The 23,068-nt window shown below is 46.4% G+C and overlaps 2 protein-coding genes and 1 long non-coding RNA gene across 4 annotated transcripts in view; 1 reads left to right on the top strand and 2 right to left on the bottom strand.

The window, feature by feature from the left end:
- LOC121336690 (probable cysteine desulfurase) overlaps positions 1-17,362 on the bottom strand; it is a 36,082-nt gene extending 18,720 nt beyond the window's left edge. The window contains exons 1-2 of the mRNA XM_041406061.1: positions 17,345-17,362; positions 17,027-17,298 (exon numbers count right to left, since the gene is read on the bottom strand). Of these exons, the coding sequence (XP_041261995.1) occupies positions 17,027-17,298; positions 17,345-17,362 (290 nt within the window). The remainder of the gene's footprint in view (positions 1-17,026; positions 17,299-17,344) is intronic.
- On the bottom strand, positions 10,077-13,528 carry LOC121336676. Its single transcript, XR_005952802.1, has 2 exons — positions 10,885-13,528; positions 10,077-10,467 (listed from the first exon to the last, which is right to left on the bottom strand). It is a non-coding gene; the product is annotated as an uncharacterized LOC121336676 (long non-coding RNA).
- Positions 17,321-21,999, top strand: PFN2 (profilin 2). Of its 2 annotated transcripts, none has more exons than XM_041406030.1 (3): positions 17,321-17,492; positions 17,928-18,120; positions 19,946-21,999. In XM_041406030.1, exons 1-3 carry the CDS (start codon positions 17,361-17,363, stop codon positions 20,041-20,043), a joined length of 423 nt encoding a protein of 140 aa, XP_041261964.1. In that variant the 5' UTR covers positions 17,321-17,360; the 3' UTR covers positions 20,044-21,999. The 2 variants fall into 2 exon arrangements, with proteins under 2 accessions (XP_041261964.1, XP_041261965.1); XM_041406031.1 differs by having other exon boundaries at positions 20,263-20,508.
- Positions 22,000-23,068: the final 1,069 nt, after the last annotated feature.

Genomic DNA, 23,068 nt, shown 5'->3' with positions numbered 1-23,068 from the left:
GAACGCACCACAGATCACACCTGGAAACTGCCTATTTAATTCTGGAGATTTCTTCCAACCCAAACAATTCTATGAGTCTGTAAGACTGCTCTGCCTGGAACAAAGGCCTCGGCCTCCACTGCAATAAAGGAGAAACCAGTCACCACCTGCTGCATTCTGGGCTCGGGCTTGGTTGTTTTGTATCTATGTTCACAAGGCCGTTGTCATCAGTTATGCATGTCTGTGTCAAAGCTGTTTTTCAAAATACTGCCAGCCCCAGCAGCAGAGAACACGACTGCCGTCCGATTGCCACATCCAGTTTCAAAGCCCGGGCAGATCCTAGATTGCATCCTGCAGCCTGGATTCACAGCTCCACCTCAACATGCCACTGCATGCTTTATTGGAATGACTGCCTCCTCTTCCTGTGCTCCACTTAATCTCACGCTTGCTGTTTTCACTCCTTTTCTTCTAGGTTAGCTGTACCTTTGCTGAGCAGAAGTACTGCAATTCCAAGGCAAGCACAGCGACGAGTCACTTCAGTGACATTAGCCATGACTGCTAACACATGGCACAGCAAGGCTGCTGAGCAGGGACCGTCATAACCATTGTACACATAGGAGAACAACCACTTCAGAAGGCAAGGATGCAAACTGGCACTTTCCAAGTGACCAGATTAACTGTTTTTGAATGCCAATAATCACTTGCGTTTGCTCTCCTTTTACCACGGAGCACGTGTCAGTGACTCACTCTCCCTCTGCCCCTGAACAGCCACACCTCTTCTCATCTCACCCCTCGATCAGTCACCAAACTCCGTTATTGGACAACCCCTCTGACAAATCAGTTACCCGATTAACTCAATTTGAATAAACTCTGTACCTCGCCCAGACTGAGGTGGTGCACAAAGGGAACTTCTGTGTCAGAGCCCTGCTCTGACACAGAATATTCACTGAATCCATCTTTGTTTTCTTTTTAATATTTTTAAGTGTTCCTTCATTGTAGTCTACATTTTTCTTAATAAATTTATCTTCAATATAGGAAGAGGTGCTTCTACTAAGGTGTTTCTACTGTTGTGCTGAAGCCATGGAGGAATTCAGGCGAAGATGTCCTTCTAAGTGTATTCCAAACACTGAGCCCCATCTTGTCCTTCAGAAGCACCTGGCAAGTGACATTAGTCAGTGCTGCTCTATGCTCCACCACCATCCGTTTGCAAGAGCTGGAAATGCTCTGTGGGCAATATGGGATGCAACAGGCAGCAGTCACTAGGGCAGAAAATAAACGAACATGGACCCTTGTGTCTGCCTAGCTGGCTGGGGATACAGGTGCACACGTGTTTTTTTTCAACAGCAGATAAGTCTATGGCTACGAAGACACAACTAGCTTTTCAGGTGGCAGCTTTTAGGGAGCTGGCAATGAAGCACAGCCTGTTTCTGTTGATGGCAGAAAGGCACAACCAGATGATGCAGCTGCTGCAGGACAAGTCTGATCAGCACAGCCCCGCACTCAGTCAGTGAACAAACCACCCATGCACAGACACCTCCTGTTGCCCACATGCCTGCTTTGCGTTCGTCCAGTGCTCCATCCCACAGGGCTGATCTTTGGGGAGATCCCACAGCCTCTGGAAGCACAAATAATCACCACAGATCACCACTGCTGGTCCTGCTGATGCCAGACTGATCAGGGCAAACACCTGACTGAAAGGTGCTTTATTTGACCTAGCAGACTAGTAAACTGGGGTTGAAACTACTCAAAAGTAGAAAATAGATAGACAAAGCCAACTAAAACCAAGTTATCTTATGTAAAACATCAGTTGTTCCCACTCACATGGCTGACAGCTGCTGGCCTGTCTCCATAAGCAGGGACTATTGCTGAGGCTCTCCAGAACTAGCCTGCCAAACTGGAGGTTTGGGGTTGTGCAAACTGACTCACACTTGAGAGCGAGCAGAGTTCTGTTCTGCCTTTTTGATAGTGGAAATAAAGCAAAGCTTCACAAGGAAAGATGTTATGGGCCAAAGTCCACACATGACATTAGCAAGTGGAACATGTGCCAGCCTGGGAGGAACATTGCTGCTGCCCAGCAGAGACCCAGGGCTCCTGTCACTGCTCCCAGCGCCCTCTCTCTGGCAGCACGGCCCCATGGCAGGGCAGCATGGCTCTGCTTCCAGGTGGAACAGCAGCACTGAGACTTTCTCCATACTGAGAGGTGAAACAGCTCTACATCAGTAGGTGTAATGCATTTCTATACACTTCTGTTACAGAAGTCTACAGTACAGTGTCTCCTGTGCAGTCCAAAGACAAAAGTTGTTGCCGAGATGCAGATTCAAATTAACTCAAAGTAAAAATAAATAAGTATCAGTCACTGCTTTACAATTCAAATTCATGTGAAGAAGCCAAACTCTAGATGCAAAATTAGATCAACCCAGATCTTGTACATAAACAGACCAAGTTTGCTCAATCTTGGATTCGTGCCACTTTCAGTGTTTTTCTAGTCTTGCCATGCTCATCCTAAGCCAGGGACCCAGGGGAGCAATGTTTCTCACGTGCTACAATCACACACACACACAATGGTGTTTCCTCTGTATTTCTGCTCTCTCTCCCCACAGGTACAAGGGTGTTGCAGATGCAGTGTTTGGAATAGCCCTACCTGCTTCAGGGCTTCACCTCACAGCTCTCTCCATGGTTTATAGCACTGCCAGGCTACAACTATTCCACCTGTATTTGTCATGCCAAGAGTCTATTTCAAATGGAAGTACTTGGACTTGTGTAAAACAAATCAGGTAGTTTTAAGAACAGGGAATAAGACAGTGCTTTAATTAGACAAACATTGGCCACTGCAGCTTCAGCAGAAGGCTTGGCAGATGAGGAACCAGCAAGGCAAAGAGGAACAAAACCCAGAGAGAAGTATTGAGGAATGATTGTACTGCACACACAATGCAAACTCTGCCCTGAGGAATTATGTCAGAACAAGGTTAAACATTTCACTGGGACTAATACTTTGCATTTAATATTTTTTAATAAATTAATCTGCATAATGTATGCTGGCATCCTTTATGTTTCAATTTTGCTTACAGTAATAAAACTAACTGCAAATCATCCTTGGCTGTATGTTATTTTTACATCCAAGAGCACCGAGTGATAGAAGCTTGGCAGGACAGATCTGACTAAGAGAGAGAAAAAGCATTGTACTTCCCAAACATAGCAGAACAACCCTGATTTTAAAGCAGTAGGATGAAAATTATTCAGCCTACAGTTAAAATTAGAGATATGGTGAGATTTAGAGTGCAAGAGAAATACTGAATTAAATGTGTTTTTACTTGACTCCAACAAGCTTTTTTTTGTTAGCCCCTGGTAAATGAAATACTAGCAACTTGAAAAGTCTGTGAAACAGTCAAATCCACACGTTGTTTCATGGAGCAAATGCCACCTGCCATCGTCACCACTGCAGGAAAGGCAGCGGTGACAGATGCCATGGCTCTGGCTCCCCGTGACTCTGTGGTCACTCATCCCCTGCCTCCAGTGCTGGCATGGGAGGACAAGGCAAGCTGGGATAACAAGAGAAGTGCCACACACACTCACACACACAGCCTGCCAGCTGTGGCACCCGGGGCTCCTGTCTGAAGCCTCTGCAGCCGCCTTTGCCTCCCCCAGCCCGTTCACTGCAGTGGTCACCGTGGCTTCCCCAAGGCTTCCCCCCTCCCAGCTGCCACTCCCAGCTTAGTGGGGAGAGGCCCTGGGCAGCCACGGCCCCATCTCCCATCCCTGCAGCAGCCCTGGGGCTCAGCAACCACGGCCTGGCTCAGGTCAGACACTGACACCTGCCCAGCCATGAGGCACCTGGCTCAGAGCCACCCTGACACCGCTTTCTGTACCTTCTGTTGCTTCATTGTGCCCAAGAGACAGACACACGTACTTCTGGAGCCTCTTATAATGAATAATTGCAAAACCTCACCCCAAATATATGTATATGTATGTGTATATGTATATTTTTTAAATAGACGTAAAGAAATATAAACCCCACAAGCATTTTGAATGCTAAATGAAGAAAATCATTAACTGGAAGAGTTCATTAATCCAAATAACCAAATAAAGATATTCCCATTCCCCTCCTCCCATACACTATTTACAGCCATCAGGAATGTGTCACTGCTCAGCATTCCGACCCACTGCCTCCGCAGGCTTTTCCTTTCTCCAGCAGGAAATCCTCCAGCTGGCCCTACTTTGTTCTGTAGAACATTTTAAATTCAGCTTCTTTGCATCAATTGAATGTAGGTGCATGCAGGCATGTGGTACCTGCATGTGGGTGTTCCTCCTGGTGAGATTTCCTTACTTTCAATTTCATTATGAGCAAATTAAAAGAAAAAAAAAAGAGTCATTCCTTCAGTGATTTTTCTGCCTTTCTGCAATATACACACACATAAAATTCTTAAGGAAATGTACAAAACAACAGCCACTGAAGGACTCTGCACCTCCCAAATGGATTGACCAAGTCCTGCCTAAGTTTATGTTGAAGGGTTTGCTCAAATAAATGTTGCAGATTTCTCTTTAACAGGAAAATGTTTGATTTCCCCAAGCCCTTGTGCTTAGAAGCAATATTATTTGCAAGTTGGTGTCACACCACACCATGGGCCAAATGTTACCCGAGACAAGATTCTGTGGAAACGTAAGGAATTGCATATTGTGTCCTCTCAAGCTTCCTTGGGGAAGCGCCATGCCCATGATGGCACTGAGCTTTTGGGGTAGGGGGCTTGATTCTGAGGCAGGGGGACAGAAAGGAGGCACAGATTATGGGTGAGCAGGAAAACCAAACCCTCAGTCTGGCTGTGGCTAGGGTTCAAGGGGCTGAATCACTCTTGTTTCAGGAGCAGTACCCTTAGCTTGGGGCTAAAAGAAGCAAAATAGGGAGTAAGGTAGGACAGTTGCTATGCAGAGTATCTTTGGTTTGGTTTGGTTTCTTGTGGGTTTTTTGATGCTCGACAGCTATTACCACTAAATAGCAGAACCTGTGAAAATACAGAGAATTTAATTGCTTTGCTCTAAGAACATGAGCCGCGTTTTCACCAAACAAGAATGGACGTGTTGGGTTGTTTTAATTCCTGGTCTAGTTGGGAATATCTTATCTCTGGCTCAAAAAAATGGAAATGCATAATGAGGGCAGCCAGTTGTCTTGTAGGTAACTGAACACAATTCCCACCACAGGATAGGATTGTTGGCAAGATGTGGTATCAGTACAGGAAACTTAGTACTGCCAGCTGAATTGATCTCTCAAATGTGTTTCTGCAAAATGTTATGTCTACAACTACTAGAAATAGCACAGTTGAGTGATAAAACTTAAACAAGTGTGAAAAAATATTTGCTTTATTTTCATGTTTGTTTTCCTTGTGAACCTGACAACATTTTGTTTTCTCAAAATCATGTTTCATGTGCCCAAGGACTGTACTTTTCCACCCCTACACCTGTATTCTCATAAACAACAGCAGTGCTTAAACAGAGCAGCTTGTACAGGACTGAGAAGGCAGGCTTGTTGGACCCTTTCATCTAAAAAGAAGTAGGAATAAAATAACTTTATATAAGAATATTGCCCTTAAAACAGTGAAGTGCTCTTTAATGTCTGCTTGATGAGGCCTGGCCCTACAAAGACTGAAAGAATTTTCACATTGCCAGAACCTTCCTTCCATGAATAGACACTGATTTCATGTACTACTTTAGGATAAGGTCTTAGAGGACACTATTTTTAACTATATGAAGAACAAACATGTCTAAAACACCTTAAGCCTCCAACTGAAGCTACATGTACTTTAAAGCCATTCTAATATATGCATAATTAATGTGTATATTACTCAGCAAATGGTAAACAGCAAGTGTTGCAATCACTCTCCTGTCACTAATTTTAATACTGTACCAAAATATGCTACTGTAAATTAACTAGTGCCATAAATAATTAAAACTAAAATTATAACTGGCAAAATGAATGAAGCAAGAACATTTTGTAACTCAGTGTTCTTCCTACTTGACTTCATAATTTTCTAATTTGAGTTAAACACCAAATCTGATTCTGTCTGAGCACAAAAAGGAATTTGTTCATATAATTTACTAATTTGGAAAGTAGTTTGGTTGGAAAGAAATTGAAACGTGAAAGCCTTCATATAAGCCATTCTATGATAGAACATCTGTCTCCATGCCACACAACACAAACTGCTCTTTTTGTCATCATTCCTGGGTCCCAAAGTGCAGCCAAAGGAAGCCCCTCACAGCAAGTGAGAACCAGCCAGGACAGACCTCTGCTGCCAACAGTGGCACATCAAGTCTTAAGGAGGAACCCACCTCACCTGGTCTCAGAGCATGCAGGAAAGAGATGGGCTTCTCCAGCCACCCCATGTGACACAAGGTGAGTGAGCAGCACCTCTGTGTGTTCCACGAGCCAGGCTCTCCCACAGCAACAGCTGCTGTACAGCACCATGGGCAAGGACGCTGAGAGCAGGGCAGGGGCAGCAGAAACTGGCTCTGCTTTGGCACATGAAGGTAGACCACTTCAGCTTTTGACATCTAGAGGTGAGAACAGACAGGTGAACAGCACAGGAATGGCATCACTGTGTCTTTTACAGGGATTTTTAAAGCAGACCAAAGGTGCTTTTATGCAAGTTGGTAAAACTTGCTGCTCCATTACTTCAATCAGTAGGAAGTGTCAATTTGTTTTTGCAGAAGTCTATTGTTCTGTATTGCTTTGCTTTTTAATTTTCATTCTTTGGTTTCACTGAAAGAACAGGTCTCTTTTTTAAGACAGACATAAAAGAGGCTGACAGACAATGTCTGCTGCTTCATTGTCTTCAGGTGGATTCCATATTCTGCTCCTTCACACCTCTCACCTTCCTGCTCTGTGTTCTCTGAAGTACCATGGAACTTTCCACCTACCCATTTTTTTTTTTTTAATTTGTTGGTGTTTATTTACTGGACAAAAAACTGCATCAATTAATCTGTTTATGCTGCCTGAGCTCACCCTGACTTCCACTGGACCAGAGCACCATCCCTACCAACACACCAGGGCCAGACCTTGCATGGCATCCTGACCATGCAGCCCACAGACCTCCAGAGCAGTGGGAAGAACACTGAGGGGTGGTGGCCCCAGGATGAACTCTCAGGGAGAAACCCCTATCGAGTTTGAGCTCTGACCTTGTTTCTGTAGCCTCCAAGAAAGGGGTTCCTGCATCTCTGGAGCCCACCATGGCACAGAAGGATCCTTAGTGGCAGTGGCTTGGGCTTGTCCGTGGGCAACCCTGGGCTGCTGGGCTGCACCCATTGCCCCACCAGAGGGAAAGGGGAGAGGCAGAAGGGAAAAGCTTCATCTCTCTGCATAAGCCTGACTTGTGCAGTTAACACTGCAGCAGATGGAAGTCTTTGGAGAGAACAATCTCCCTGCTCCACAGGGTAAGGCAGCTCCCCCTGGCACAGCAGAGGCGGGCACAGCACTGAGAACATCCTGGGGGGGAAGCTTATTTAGAACTGCCCTCTGACAATGGTAAAAAGGATCCTCCACCCATCTGTCCTGCCCACCCTGGCTATGGCACCCTCCCCAGGAGGTTGAGCAGGGGACACACAGCCTGTTCCTAGACACAGCCTGTTCCTAGTACAGACAGCCCACAGGCCACCCCACAGAGTCTCAGGACCATGTGAGGAGCTTTGTCTGCACTGGGAGATGCTGGAGAGAATGGGATGCTCCTGCAGGGATGCACGTCCCCAGGAGATCTTGAGTTCTGGACAAAGCTGCATAGGTGAGATTGTAATACCACTCTGCCGTGGACAAGGACACCAGGGGGTTGTGCTGGGTATAAGCAAGGACAGTTTCTAGTTCTCAGTTTTTTATAATAATGATGGATTAATCCTGTTCTTGCTAATCTGCCAGGACAGAACAGCTGACATAAGACTCCTCCAAGCTGCAACGGGTGTCCTCAGCTGCAGAAGCCAGCAGTTGTTAAGCACACAGTTAACTCCCACAGACCAACTATTTCCTTCTGTTTTTTTAATAACCATTTCTTTAGGCAAGTGTCTCCTGGTATTTTAAAAATTCATTTTAATCAATTTAAAATTAATAACAAACCAGCAAAATCCTTAGGGCCTGAAAGCTCCAATCTCGGCCACTCTGGAAGTGATGAGTCAGCTCCAGTGCAGCAGCCATGGAGCAGCTGAGGGCTGCCCATGAGAGCTGAATTAGGTCACTTGGTTTGCTATTCATGGAACCGTGGCTGTCCCTGTCATTCTGAGAGCTGCTGCACTCCAAGGGCACTGCCACAGCACTGGGCATGGTGTCCCCTCAGGTTCCTGCCCTGGTCACTAACCCAAGCTCTGCCCAGGCTAGGAACAGGAACCAGCCGTGCACAGAGCCAGACTTCTGGCTCCAGCCTTTTCCCAAAGCACGGCCCCCCCAGGCCCAGCAGCAGTCTCTTCCCAAGGGAGCACATCCCTGGGTGTGGAGCAGACCTGCTGTGCTCCCCACCCATCACCTGTGTCTAACAGCAATGCCATGGCCCAACACACAGCTCCTGTGGCAGCTCCCTGCAAACGCTGGTTTGGAAGTTACCCACAGCACAGCACTTCCACGCTCCTGGCACCTGTTCTCATGCCAGTCATTCTGAAACCAGCTCAGACACAGGTGTTTCATGATCCGGGAAGACAAAGAGAGCAGCTATCAGAGGCTGCAGGACCAGACTCGAGTCCAGTTCCTGCTCTGGCAAATGTCCTCTTCCTCACAACAGCCTTCAGAAGGGTCTGGTCACTTCAGGGACTTGGAGCTCCAGCAGTCCTGAACTCCCAAGTGCCCATGTTTCTGCAACTACAGTCTCAAGAGATCCAGAAAAAGATTTTCTGAACAGCCTGGGAAGCAGATCTATCCTGTTGCTGCAGGGCAGTCCAGTGCCCATGTCCTGCTCAAGCCTCTCCTATTCAATGAGTGGTTCTGTCCCTGCCAGAGGGGCACAACATGACAAAATGACTGCCTGCTCACCGACTAACATTCAGCTGTGATAGAGCTGAAAGATTTTGGCTCACAACCTCATTTGTTCACTGAAGAGAAATCAAAATGAACCAAAATGGTTGAATATTTCGTAAATTAGTAAGTATTGAAGTTCCCCTTCTCTGGAAGGCTACAGAGTGACAGACGTAGTGCAATGGCAAATGATAGAATAACACTTTAAAGCTGAGGTGTAAGATTTCAAAAGACCTTCCTCTAATGTCCCAGACCAAGCATAACAGGCATTCCTGAGGCAAGTAATAGATTTATTTAAAAAAAACAAGCAAAGGTTTCTTTAAGAGAACACAATGACAATTTCTGTGCAATCTCTGCAGGACACCCCAGGCACCCCACAAATGCTCCCTGCCCTCCTGAGGCCTTCTGGGCACCCCACCTGTCCCTATCCTCCTGCTGGTTGGCACAAAGTTCTGATGAAGACTGAAATTCAAAGTCAGATTTTGTAGTGAAGCAATAAAACAATATTTCAGTGCTTTAATGACAAAATCTATTATGAGTGCCACCATTTCGTTTCCCAACTTCAGTTTCTTTTATGACAACTTCAGTGCTTGGACAAGAGTTTTGAGTAAACCAGACTCTTGCTCATAAGATCACGGGCACCCAAGAACAAAACTAAATCTACTTCCAGTTACTTCTATGGAAGGAAAAGATGGTCTGAATTTCTGCTGTGTGTGTGGCCTGTGAGACATGGTGCTTGCTAAATGAGAAGTATGAACATTACATTTTCAAAGCTCATTTTTGTTTGTTTCTACTTGTTCAATATTTTCAAGGGTAATACATGGAGGAAAAATGAAGTGACTTAGATGACTCTGAAATGTTAGTTTTGGTAGCACAAAGTGAAAATACAAATGTATTTTTGCATGAGCACAACAAAGAGAAAGGGTGGTCATCCCGACCACATCCTGAAATATAACCAGGTACTTTGTTCAGAAAAGGCATTACCTTTATTCTGCACAGCTGAGGCATTACCTTAGTTCTGCAGCACAGCTCCAGTACACTTAACTTACAGCAACTTCCACCATGAACCTGCGAGTACGTTAAAGGGTGCTATGATTGCAACGCATGCACTAAAACAAGCAGATTCTGCGGCAATATTTTAATTTTCATTTAGATTAAATTGTGGTTTACACCACTCTGCTAAAAAACATGGAAAGAGGTGCTGTAAGTGTAGCAGCAGGCATGCATATCTTCATGTATTCTTCCCATGTATTTTCATCTTGTCGTTGAACTTAACAGACTTCCAAGTGCAAGTAGATTGAAGCTCCATCTAGTGCCAGGGGCCGGGAAGTTACTGGGAGATTTTCATTCCAAAACCAGCAACCATTCTCAGAGAACTACCGAGGAGCAGCAGCCAGCCTGGCATCCCAGAGCTGCCACACGCCGGTGGAAACACTGCAGATTGCTCTTACGGTGTAGAAAGGCTTCATTTAAAAGCTGCAGTACCTTAGGCCAAGCAGAGCACGGCACAGCACCTGAAACATGAGCCCACCACAGTGAGAGGGGTCCCTGCTCCATCACCAACACGCTCTCCTCTCTTTGGATCCAGGGAACCAGGATGCTGCTGGTGCATCCCAATTCACCCTGCTAACTTTTATCTATAACCAGGCCATCAATGGTTCTGAAATGCCCTTGCTGTTTAATACGTGGCTTGAGCACTTGTTAGCAAGTCACCATTTCCTCCCCAAACACCTACTAATGGTAGCACAGAAAATGGGTGTCTATTACCAACACAAAATAGTCTAGCTGGTGCTAATGTTCCCTTCCTCTCTTTTTCTGTTGTTTTTTTTTTTTTTTTTTCCAATGGCAAGTGCTAGAACTGCACCTGTTTCTAGCTCTGTAACAAAGCCATGCTGCATGTCCCAACTCCTATAAGCACACACTATTCTTACCCAAAACAAGGAGGAGGTTTGTGTAGCAGAGGACAGCTGTTCAGATGGTTCAGTCAAAGCAGCAACGTTGGAAGTTTTTTTACATGTGGAAGTAATGTTTCTTCATTTAAGAAAAGTGGCCTTCATTGTGCATTTTAGATTTGACTTTTAAAGACTGTAATGGGAGGAATCCTTTCACTGTTCTAGTGAAATGTAACCCACCTGAGTCATAAAGCTTTAAAAAGCACTATGCCAACTGGACACAGAGAACAGACAAACTGTATTGGATGCATCTGTCCCACATTTGTCTTCACATAACCTGAGCACAGACTGGGAATGGCACCATTCAAGAGGCGGGACGCAGCCGTGGGAGGCACGGCAGCACCAACGGCTGGTGCCCTGCCAGCACCACTGCTGCGCCAGGATGTCAGCAACACAGACAGGTGAGGATGCCGAGCCACACAGCACATGAGCCGACTCTTCTTCTTCATGGAACCACCATGACTCTGCTCGCAGCTGTGTAAAGGCTGGCAGCAAAAACTCCTCTGTCTGCTCCAAAGCAGCTCCCTGCCTGAGAACCCACATTTCCTCCACAGGCACTCACTGTGGCCACAGCAGAGGTGCTGGGGGACTGCCCACCCACGGCATGGGGGTACAGGTAAGATCACAACCTCCTGAAGCACCAGCAGGTCTCTGGGGATGCCACACGAGCCGGCCCAGCTCCACCAGCCTGCTGGTGACTCTGCTTGTCAAGCTGCCGCACGCTCACCTTCCACAACGAACAGCTTGGCTGAGAGACAGAACCATTTATTGTCTTTTGAGAGGTATTTGGAAAGAAGATAAAACCTTCTAAATGAAGTGGCATCATTCTTAGGCTATTTTCCCCTTTACTCATTTCTACTTTCCCCCATTCCTCCCATTTTTATATTTGTAATGTTTCCTTTCTCTCGTACCACAGTGGCTGCTCTACAATTGCACAGTATTAGGCTTTCAGACTGAATACACCTCTTCTAAGACTACATAGACAACTTTGAGCAGAACAATTTTCATATACTTTGTTCCTCAAAAATGTGACATTTGAGTGGATGCAAATGAGAGAAAAGCACAACACATATGGCAGAAATAATTCTCTCCATGATGAAACTAAGTAGTACTTCAACTACCAAAAATTCATACCAAAATATTCTAAATATTAAATATACACTGACTCTTCTTTGACCAGCTAACATCAGGCAAATTGACTGCTGCTTATAGCCAGGATCAATAAATTTATGTATCTGTGATTCAAAAATCCTTTGGATTTTTAACAAGTAACAAGCATTAACAGCAAAATCATTTGTGATCACAGGTGGAAACAGCACAAACATATTTACAGATCCTACCAGGAAAAGGAAGCTGAATGAAGAAAATAATGCCCTGAACAAAGGTGCAGAGCTCCCCAGCTGCATCCTGGGGGTGACTGAACGTGCAGCAGAAAGCGGTGCAGAAACAATCAGCTACAGTAACTGAGCTAGCAAAACAGAACCGTCTGTCAGGCCTGTCACCAAGACACAGGCGGGACAAAGCTGCTGCCTGGGATGTGTCCCACGGGACAGGGTCCCCATGCTGCTGCCAGGCACCATAACCCAACACCACAGTCAGAGCTGGGCTTTCTTCTTAATGCATGCCAGCATGGTGAAAACATGCACACCGGCTATGAAAATGATAAATTTGTTCTACCAGTCAACTGTGACAGAGAAAAAACCAAGCAGATGAAGCCTGTGAAAAGTTAAATGTTCTCTTTCATCTCCTATCACATTTTGTTGTGGTCAGTGAAGCGTGCACAGGGGGCACAGGTTCAGACTTTACACCACAGTAAGATTGTTAACTGTCCCTGTTAAACCACACTGCACAAATATCCATTAAAAAAATGACTGTGTCAAGAGCCTGCGCTTGCTGTGCTTCATTTTCCACTTTTCTGCTTTCTCTCCCTCTAACTTTGTGCTTCTCCAACCCTTTTATTGCATTTCTTAGCCTCAGTTTTGGCTTTTAAGATTAACTTCCCCACAGCCTTTCACCCAGTGCAACAGAGGCATGTGATGAGTCACCACAAGTTTGGGCAAAATAACATAAAGACCTTAGACTGAGTATGTTTCCACCTTCCCAATACTGTGTCAAGCTATCTACAAACTTAATGAATTTCACAGTTTCATACCCTTTATTTCATAACTGAACAGTTAACAGTCACCTATTTGGGTTCTGTTTGCTTGACTCTAAGTAACACAAAATACTACAGGACCTAAGCACAGAGGAGTCCGACTGCTTGGTAACTGTGAGGCACAGAAAGCTGTTTCATATGGGCCTAATTCTGTACTTGTTGCTCCCGTAGGGACTCATCAGAGACACCATTATGAACCACAGACCACCTCTCCAATTTACATACAATGTACTTTAATTTCTAGGAATAAGGTTTATTTTCTGTTGGCCACCAGCAAGATAAAAAATTCACCTTAAAAATCCTAAAGCTGAGCAAAGTTCCATGACTTTAGACATCTTTTTTAGTGCTTTGGCTGCTCTGTAAATCACATCCCCAAAGAACTGTCCTTCCTCTTATTTTAAATACTTCTGGAAGCCACTGCAACAGAGGCAATTTCATGCTCTTATATGACACAGCCATATCCCTACCCCTGCGTCTGATTTTCAGAGTTACATTGTGGGTTTGTTCTGTTTGAATTTGATAGTTAAATGAAGAATAAGCAAGGGAACCCCCTCAGAACTGCTTACATAACTGTCTTACATAGGAAGACAAAGGTTTTGCTGAGCTATCTTATTGGTAAAACTATACCAGGCCAAAATCCTCTAAGGAGATGAAACTCTCATAATGGAGAGTTAACATGGAGTTAAACCATTGTTCCAAACAATGCAAGATACACCAGAAAAGCACCTTTTTTTCAGAACTTTCTGGATGGTTTAAGTGCCATTGTACAAGGCAGTGCAGCCACAGCTGTGCTGGCATGGGACAGGACCTTGCACAGCACTAGTAGCTGTGCAATAAAACTCTGTATTGTGGTTTCATGATTGTTGCATTTTGAATTACCATATTTTTTAAACCTAGTTTTACGTTTTCCACATATTAATATGTCACTTTCGTAATTTGTTTCCAGCTAACACTCAGTTTCTCACAAAGCTGTAGATAGTGAGTACACTCTGGTTAAGCACAGCCAGTACTTCAGAATTCTTCCATATTATTCTTTTTCTTAGATGTGATCCAACATCAATTTTAGACAACGTTCTGAACAGAAGCAAAAGACCAGAAATTGTTACTAGCTGCACAAAGTCCTATCAAACTGTGGCTGGAGGGTGCAATTAAATTCCAGAAAGAACAACTACTAAATTGTTGTGAAATGTAGGAAGAGACTAAAATGCAAGAAATAATGATTTCACAACTATTTACTATATGGCTATAGCTCACAGGCAGTCCATTTGCTATGTGAGTCTAGCACTGATGTTAAAATGACCTACTACATCTATCAATTTAACAAGGATATTTTATACATATATAAATATTTTGCTTCAGAAATGTCTCAAATTCCACTTAACTCTTATAGCAAAAAAAAAAAAAAAAAAAAAAAAAAAAAAACCCAACAGCCCTGGAGACCTCTGCTCTTACCATCTTTAACATACCAAGCATACCCTCCTTTTCTTAAATCCAGCAGTCTCAAAGGTGCTGCTGCAGTAGTGCCTACACAAACAGTATTGTAACAATTGTACAACATTAGGTGCCTCATTTGGTTGTGTGCTATGTTGTACAATTCTTACAACACAAACAGTATTGTAAGAATTGTACAACATAGCACACAACCAAATGAGGCACCTAAGAGTGAAAATAAAATTAAAGATTCATGATTTTCAGAAACACGAGTGGTGACTGCTGAATCTGCACATTATACAAGCTACCTCGTAGCTTTGAAACATTAAATAATAGCAACCCAATTTAGACTTCACTTTCTAAATATATTACTAGAGTTAGTTCACAAATAACATGACTAGAAGCTGAGTTACCAGGCAGGTGTGAAATCCTCTACTCTGATCCAACCATTTATGCTAAGGAGATCCCAGACTTCCACGCAGGTATTTCCAATTTAAATCATTCAAAGCAGATGTCTGTATTCCCTGTATGGCTAACACAAGCCACTGATCACCTGGTCTGTGCAGCTATTACAAAAGGTAATATTCCCTGTGAGGCAGGAGCAACATTACCTGGCCCACTGTGCACTCTGACACACAGGTGGAACACTTGTCACATCAGCCCAGCGTGGCCCTGCACGGCGTGGGAGCAGCAGCACAGCCGGGCCCAGCCTGGGCTGGAGTGACCCTGGGAGGTCCCTCAAACAGGACTGGGTGCTGGGCTGCAAGGGCTCAGGAGAGCACAGGTGCTCACTGGGCAGAAGGGATGGACAAATGTGTGGGAGGGTGAGATCCCTTAGGCAAGAGGGGCACAGCCTTTGCTAAAGTCCTGGAAACCCACAGCTTCTCGTGTGAGATACCTGCATGCCTGCACCAAGCAGCCTGCTGTCCAAGACAAGCCCACCTCTTATTAATCAAAGGATAAAGATGCTAGCATAGCAAATAAGCAGCTCCAAAACCCTCAAGGCCTGCTCCTGGGTCACGAGATGTCTGTCTCTATATCCATTAAATCAACTTATTAAAGTAACACAAATTGGAATCCTTATTGCAACTTGAAGACAATCAACAAAAAAATCAAATATATTTTGGTTGGACTCTAAAACTAATGGGCTCATCAGCCCCCCATTCATTTCAGATGGATGCATTTAATTTTGTGTCAGTAAGAATGTTTAACTGGGACCTCCTACAGACCAGGAATAAATAGAGATGTGACCCTCAATGACACTTCCAGACAGAAGAGAACCTTTTCTCTTTCCCATGGAAGGAATCTCTGGAGGCAGGATGATGAAAGGAAGCCAAACTTCTCATAAAGCTTTAGCTATTTTAAAAGCTAAAAGCAACTTTAAAGACTGTAACTCATTGGTAGATACAGTGACATGAGAATATTTCTGGGATACATGGATGATGCTGTCCAAATTCAGAGGGGTAAAGGCACTGTGAAAACAAAATAGAGAAAAAAAACCCTTATGGAGTTACAGTAAAAGATACAAATGAGCTCTTTTCCAAGTACCTAGTAATCCAAGCAATTAGTACTAAACAACACTCACTCTGATGACAGTGGAACTAGGTTGTTAAAGGACTATGAAACCCTGAAGTGTGCTGTAGGGGTATCCATTATAAATACCTGGGGACTTAAGGTAAAGGAAAAGAAGGCTAAAGGGAAAGGCAAAGGAAAGGTCAGGAAAGGCAGATTCATTTACTGTATACTATGCCTTGGCATATTCAGGTATGAGATCTAACTTCTTGAATTATTAGCCACAAAGCTACAGACATGGATGGCCAGGCCACATCCCACCAGTCTGCACTGCCCCAAGAATCACAACAGTCATCAATAAAGCAAACCCACCCTGCTCAAAAGCAAGATGATCTCCCACCAATTTCAATGTTATGGAAAACAGAACAATTGCCTCGAAACACACCCTTTAGGTGCTGGTGAACACTCCTGCGACCCAGGACAGCCTTGGAGCAGCCCAGGCACCCTGCCCAGGGCCCAGTATCAGTGCAGCAAACCAATGGCACCAGCCTCGGGTGTTGTAAAGGAATGTGGAACTAAATTATTGCAACAGAGACTTGGTGGAACCTGGAATAAACCCCTGGAACAATAAACCCCAAAATCACCACTTACTACCCCTTGTAGAAAGAAATGTAGCAGATGCTGGTGTGTGAGACGGGATGCAGCCGTGAGGGGCGGGAGGATGAAGGGCACGGGCGAGGCAGGCAGGGGCTCAACCCCTCTCCGAGGGGCCATAAGGCAGACGTGCGATTACAGAAACAACGAGTGCAGCGACTGCCCGGGGCCGTGTCGGCACAGCACGGCAAGCATGGGCCGCCAGCCCCTCTGGGCACGGAGCGGGCACCGCTCTGCCCCACAGCCGTGACCCCTCAGGGCTCCCCGGGGCCGCCCGCCGGGCAGGCAGCGCAGCGCCTCTCCCTCAGCCCGGGAGCCGCGGCCGGCTAGCCCCGGGCCGGGCTGGAAGGCGCCACCGCCGGTACTCACCGATCCCGGCCGCTCCCGGCCTCCGGTGGGGGCATCGGGGGGGCCGCACGGATGTCCGGCCCCGTGCGGTCCGAGCCGGGCGCGGGCAGGGTCCCGCACCGCCCACTCCGCAATTCCACCGGGCCGGGCCGGGCCGGGCCGGTCCCCGCAGCAGTCCCGGGACTGCCCGCACCGCTCTCCGACGGCCGAGCGCCCCGGGCCCGGGCAGCGAGCACCGGGCATTGGTCCCGGGGCCGGCCGCAGCCCCGCCCCGGCCCCCGGGCCCGTCCCAGCTTCCTTTCTGGCCTTCCCCCCCGCCCGCTGCCCGCTCGCCCTCGCCCGCCGCCCCGCGATCATGGCCGGCTGGCAGAGCTACGTGGACAACCTGATGTGCGATGGCTGCTGCCAGGAGGCCGCCATTGTGGGCTACTGCGACGCCAAGTACGTCTGGGCAGCCACGGCCGGCGGCATCTTCCAGAGCATCACGGTGAGCGGGGCCGGCGGGAGCGCGGCCGGCAGGAGCGGGGCCGGGAGCGGCGAGCGGCCGCGGCGGCGGGAGCAGCCCGGGCCCCGCGGGCGGGCCAGAGCCGGGCTGATGCCGCGGGTGCGGGCAGGCCCCGGGCTGATCTCCCGGGACAGGTGCGGACAGAGTCCGCGCCAGCCCGGGGTCAGGCTCCGGCAGACGCCCGGCGCCGTTTAACGGGCTCGGGCCCGGAATCGCCGAGGCAGAGGCTCCCCCGCGCGCAGCCACCGCGGAGCAGCGCGGACTGCGCCTAACAAAGCCCTGTGTTCTGGAGCACTTCCTGCGGGTAGCGAGGGGAAATCACGGCCTCGGCCTCTCCACACCAGACAGGAGCGGTTCTAAATAGAAATTACAGCAATGTACCCTTCCGTGCTAACTCTGAACTCTTTCCTTTGACAGCCAGGAGAAATAGATATGATTGTAGGAAAAGACCGAGAGGGTTTCTTCACCAATGGTCTGACCCTTGGTGCAAAGAAGTGCTCTGTGATCAGAGATAGCCTGTATGTCGATGGTGACTGCACAATGGACATCAGGACAAAGAGTCAAGGTGGTGAGCCAACATATAATGTTGCTGTAGGCAGAGCTGGACGAGGTAAGCGCTCTTCTCTCTACCTTCAGATAGTTAAATTAGGAATGTGACCCTAAGCATAGACTCCGGCTATTGGGAAAACCAAACTCCTGTATTTAATGGCTAATTTTGGGAAGTGATGCAAGGGAGTGGATGGCAGTGCTCTAGCTGAGTTCTGACTGAGAATTACACTCATCCCCGTTCCCACCTGCATCCCAGCCCAGCCCCAGACTGTGCAGTAGTTAACAGGTCAGTGACAAGCAGGAAAAAGCAGGCTGCAGCCCCAAGCAGGCTTAGCTGGTGTTCCATCACTTCTTACCTGAAGCTCAGGAGGTGTCTGTTAATAACAGGCAGTGACTGCAACCTTTCTCATTGTAAATTGCTTGATGGAAAGTTTATTCTGCAAAGTTGTGAATCTCATGTATGAGCTGCTCCTGCTTAAAAAGTTCTACATTAACTCCTCTTGCACTTCCTATTGAGCCTGCTAAAGTCTGTCCAAGCAGAAAAAGCCTGTCCAGTTTGGTACCACTGAGAAATGTACTTCATTCTCAGACACCCGCTCCTTGTGCTCTTCATTTCACTTCCAGTAAAATCTGTTATGGGGCAGCCACTCATCTGGGATATGAAATACTGTCTGGGAGTGGTGTGCCTTCTGTTGGGAACACCTGGGCTAGCATTTTTGGTCTGGCTGTGGAAAGGTCCATGAGTGACAAGACTTTCACTAATAGGTGTAGAACCAAAGGCAGAGCAGATGTCTGTAGGCTAAAGCCCAGGGCAGGCATGCAGGAGGAGGGTTGGCAGCACTGAAGTGAAACAAGCAGAGTTCTGACTTGTGAAATGACAGTGAGAACTGTCTTAAGCTTTTATGAGCAAATGGCTATGGAGATAGAATCATAGAGTCTTTAAGGTTGGAAAAGCCCTCCAAGATCATAGAGTCCAACCCTTCTCCCGGTGCTGCCAAGGCCAGCACTGAGCCATGTCCTCAAGTGCCACAACCACATGGCTTTTAAATCCCTCCTGGGGCGAGGACTCAGCCACTGCCCAGGCAGCTGTGCCAGGGCTGCACAACCCTTTTGGTGAAGAAGTTCTCCTGATATCCAAGCTAAACCTTCCACGGTGCAAGCTGAGGCCCCAGTGTATGATCCCCTGTGGGCAGCCTGGCAGCAGCGTTCCCAGCTTGGTGAGCAGTCCCTGGCCTGTGGCAGCCCCGTGCTCTCTGTGTCCCCTCCCTGTTGGGGGATGTCTCATGGCAGCTCACAGTGGCTGTTGCTAGTGAGCCTCCAGTGTTCCTTTCACCATCATCTGGGACACCTTGCTGGAACTGGGGGAGTGGGGAGAGCCTCAGTATGACAATTGTCCCTGTGTTTTGTCTTATGTAAAAAGTGTAGTTTGTAGTTGTTATTGCATGGAAAGTCTCAGCCCAACTCACCCTTTGGGGTTTTTTACTGGCATCAGGGTAGTTACTCTGGTTCCAGATCATGGGAATTTTCTTTTGCCACTCTCCAGTCATGCTTGCACACACTGCACCCCTGGTCCCACAGGCAGCCGCCAGGATTTCCTTGCTGGGTAATGACTGATGGTGAGAGGCACTGTAGTGCTTTTTTGATAGCTGGTGGCATTTTTCTTAGCAGTGAACTCTTGAAACTTCCACAGTTAGATAAAAAACCCTGAGGATAGGTTGTACTTTCTCCCAGCCCTGTCTACATCTCTGTTTTAACAAAACTGTTAAATTAGCTTAATACCCAAATAGTAAATCTTGAATTTGAGGGTGTTTATTGCACTGCCTAAAACTTGCATTATTTCCATGTCTAACACACTTTTTAAAACTGTTTTTTCTTTTCTCTTTCAGTCTTGGTCTTTGTAATGGGCAAAGAAGGGGTCCATGGAGGCGGATTGAATAAGAAGGCATACTCAATGGCAAAATACTTGAGAGACTCTGGGTTCTAGTTGTTAGGCAGACTGTTAAGTATTAGGGGAAGATTGCTATTAAACTTTCCTGGCGGTGAGCTTTAAACCTTACATTCTGGAAACTTTACTAGCAATGCAGGGTGATGGGGTATGAACCTGTGTCTCCTTTGTATCCCTTTGTTGGTGGGGAAAGGTGTTATTTTTTTTTTTTTCCCTTTAATTCTTTTCATTTCTGTTTTGTTTCCTTGTGTACTCCAGCATTGGTTATAGTCATGGGAAAGGAAGGTGTCCATGGAGGGACACTCAACAAGAAAGCATATGAACTGGCTCTATACCTGAGGAGGTCTGATGTCTGAGCAGCCTCTCCCCATCCACCTAGCAGCTGCCTGCGCCACCACCCGCTTGTGCTCAGTGCTGCCAGACCGTAGATGGTAGTTTGTGTTTTTTATTTACCCATTTCCTACTGTCATAGCTCCAGTTCCCCCTTGTTCATCTCCGTAACCACTGTAGGTAACCGAGCCCATCTGGCACCACCATGATGAGATATGCATGATAACTTGGGAGGGGAACATGCCAAGTGTAGGCTCTGCTTCGTCTTAGCAATTAGTTGATATTGACAGCTAAACCAACTGAGATACTAAACAAGGTGCCGATTGTACAATCTAATTTGATCAATGCCTCTTCAGCACTTTGAGCAAGTCACAGCTCACTAGTCTTCCTTTCACAGAGCACGGTTGGGAGGAAAAAAGTGTGTGCATATCTTCATTTCTGTCCCTCTCTTTGTTTCTGTTTTTTAAACCCATGTGTTTGCTTACACCCGTTTTTATAGTGCCTGGTTTGTTTAACCAATTTGCCACTCAAAAGCTATTAATGTCACATTAGTTTTGTCATTGCACTTCACTGTAGGCTTAAGTCTCTTGCTTTTTCTTGATGTTGTCTGAAGGTTGTACTGCTTAACAAGTGCAATCACAAAACTATGAAAGAAAAAAGATGTACTTCCTCCCATGACCCCATGACCTTAAACCACCATCCTAAGGACTCCCCAGACATTCCATCACTACAATAGCTCAGGCACCCCAGGCCTTTTTTTTTTTTTTTTTTTTTTTGCCAGCTCCTGTTCTGTAGTTGACTTGTGCAAGGCTGCCACTGTGGCCATTAGCTAGCCTGGTATAACCAGCTGGAGTGTGTCTGGTTTCAGTTTCTCATAGGACCAATTTTAATTTGCAGCTTGGGGGTCAGGGGGTGGGGGGTGGTGTTTTTGTTTTTTAATATGAAACTGCAATGTCATTGTGGAAAACTGCCACCTTCACCTACCCTGGGAGCTCTGACTGACTTCAGTCTTTCTGCCAGGTCACTCAGTGGTGCAGAGTTTGGCTGCCCTGAAGCCACTGTTTGGATGAAGGTCGGTAGTTTGTAAGCTAAACTGTCAAAATACCATTTCAAATTTAAAAATCTTCATCTGGCCTGTCACACCCTTGCTGCAGAAATGATGGAGTGAGCTGCCTTGTGCACGAGTCATCTGAAAATGTCTGTAACCAAACTCAGTTCAGGCATGGTTCTGACCTGTATGTCCATTGCAAGAACTGCAGAACTCTGTATACTAAAGAATAAATGGGAGATGGTAGTGGTTGGAATAACTGACTTGGCTGTCTTGTGATGAATTTTTTAATATGTATTCTGTGCCATACTATTGTTAAAAAAAAAAAAAAATTGAACTGTTGCTATTGTGAGATGGATTTTAACTGACTCTGAGGGTTTCTTTTGACTGGCACTACCTTAGGGACATTCTAGTATTTGCTTCTATTGTTGGGCCTTGTGGATAATGTACAGATTTAAACAAATTCTTGTTGCTGATTTGTCCATTTCTTTCCCTGCACTTTTGTTACATCTGGGATACAGTCTAACTCATCTGATTTAATATGCATTTCAAAAAATGCCATAACTATTAAAAACACCTTGTTTACAGACAGATGAAATAAATTTATTCCAACCAAACAAAATCAGACTGTTGGTAATTTTTCTGCCTCACACCCAGGAAATCCTCTGAGGCCCTTCAGTGCATGGCTGCCCACACTAGCAGGAGGTCTAAGTACAGTTTTAGGTTTGGCAGGACAGCAGTAGTATGATAATATAAGTAATGTGATATGATAATAAGTAGTGTGATAATATGATTTCAGTCAAAAACCAGGCAGTGTTTGGGGCAGATCTTAAATTAGGAGATGATTTCTCATCTCTTAACTCCACATTTATCCAGCTCTCTGGTGTGGGGCTCCCCTGCCCTCTGAATGCCCAGTTCACCATTCCTAAACAAGCTGAAGGCAGCTTTGCATCGGCCTGGCAGAGGAGTCTGTGGTGGCCTGCCCAGGTCAGTGCAGCCAGGGTGGGAACGTGCTCCCCTCAGCCAGAGAAGGGGCAGATTTAAGGTCTCCATTACCTTAAAGGATTGCACCTGCATTTGTTACTTCTACTGAGAACTCCTAAGAACACAGGCCCACGGGGCTGTGATGGTGAACCCTGGAGCTTGTGGCACAGGAGGATGGCTGAATCCAGATCGTGGGAGGTGAATCTGCCTTTCTGGGCACTCAGACTAGTCAGGTGCTTCTGGACAGGACCTGGAAACACCTTTGTTCTCCCCTCCTTCCCCCACGCCTTCATCACCGGTGTCAGCTGCACCTGCTCCTCTGCCTGGCACTAGACCTGGGTCTAACTACAACCTTCCTATATATAGTGTTGATATTCTCCACTGCCAAGTGGCTCTGTGTCTGAACTGGATCTCCCAGGGCAGACCAACATACACAGAGCAAATTCCCGTTCAGTAGCAACTGGTACAGAGGATGCCAATCTGCTTTCCTCATACAACACGTGTGAAGCTGTGCTCAGTTTCTGAACACAAAGTTGTACTCACCTTGTTTCTCCCTAGTTAGGAGGAATGAGGATATTCCCAGACCTGCTGGGAAGGCCAGAGCGGATGGAACTGACTACAGCAGCACCCTCAAGGCAGAGCAGCTGCTGGCAGCACACACCAGGTACTTTTCATCACATGCCTTAGTGTGACCTTGCTCCT

This window comes from Onychostruthus taczanowskii, unplaced genomic scaffold (genome assembly GCF_017590055.1).
Source record: "Onychostruthus taczanowskii isolate IOZ18803 unplaced genomic scaffold, ASM1759005v1 scaffold24, whole genome shotgun sequence".
In the NCBI taxonomy this organism is placed as follows: Eukaryota; Metazoa; Chordata; class Aves; order Passeriformes; family Passeridae; genus Onychostruthus; species Onychostruthus taczanowskii.
The sequence above is the reverse complement of the archived record's forward strand: the minus strand, read 5'-3'. Positions and strand labels throughout refer to the sequence as shown.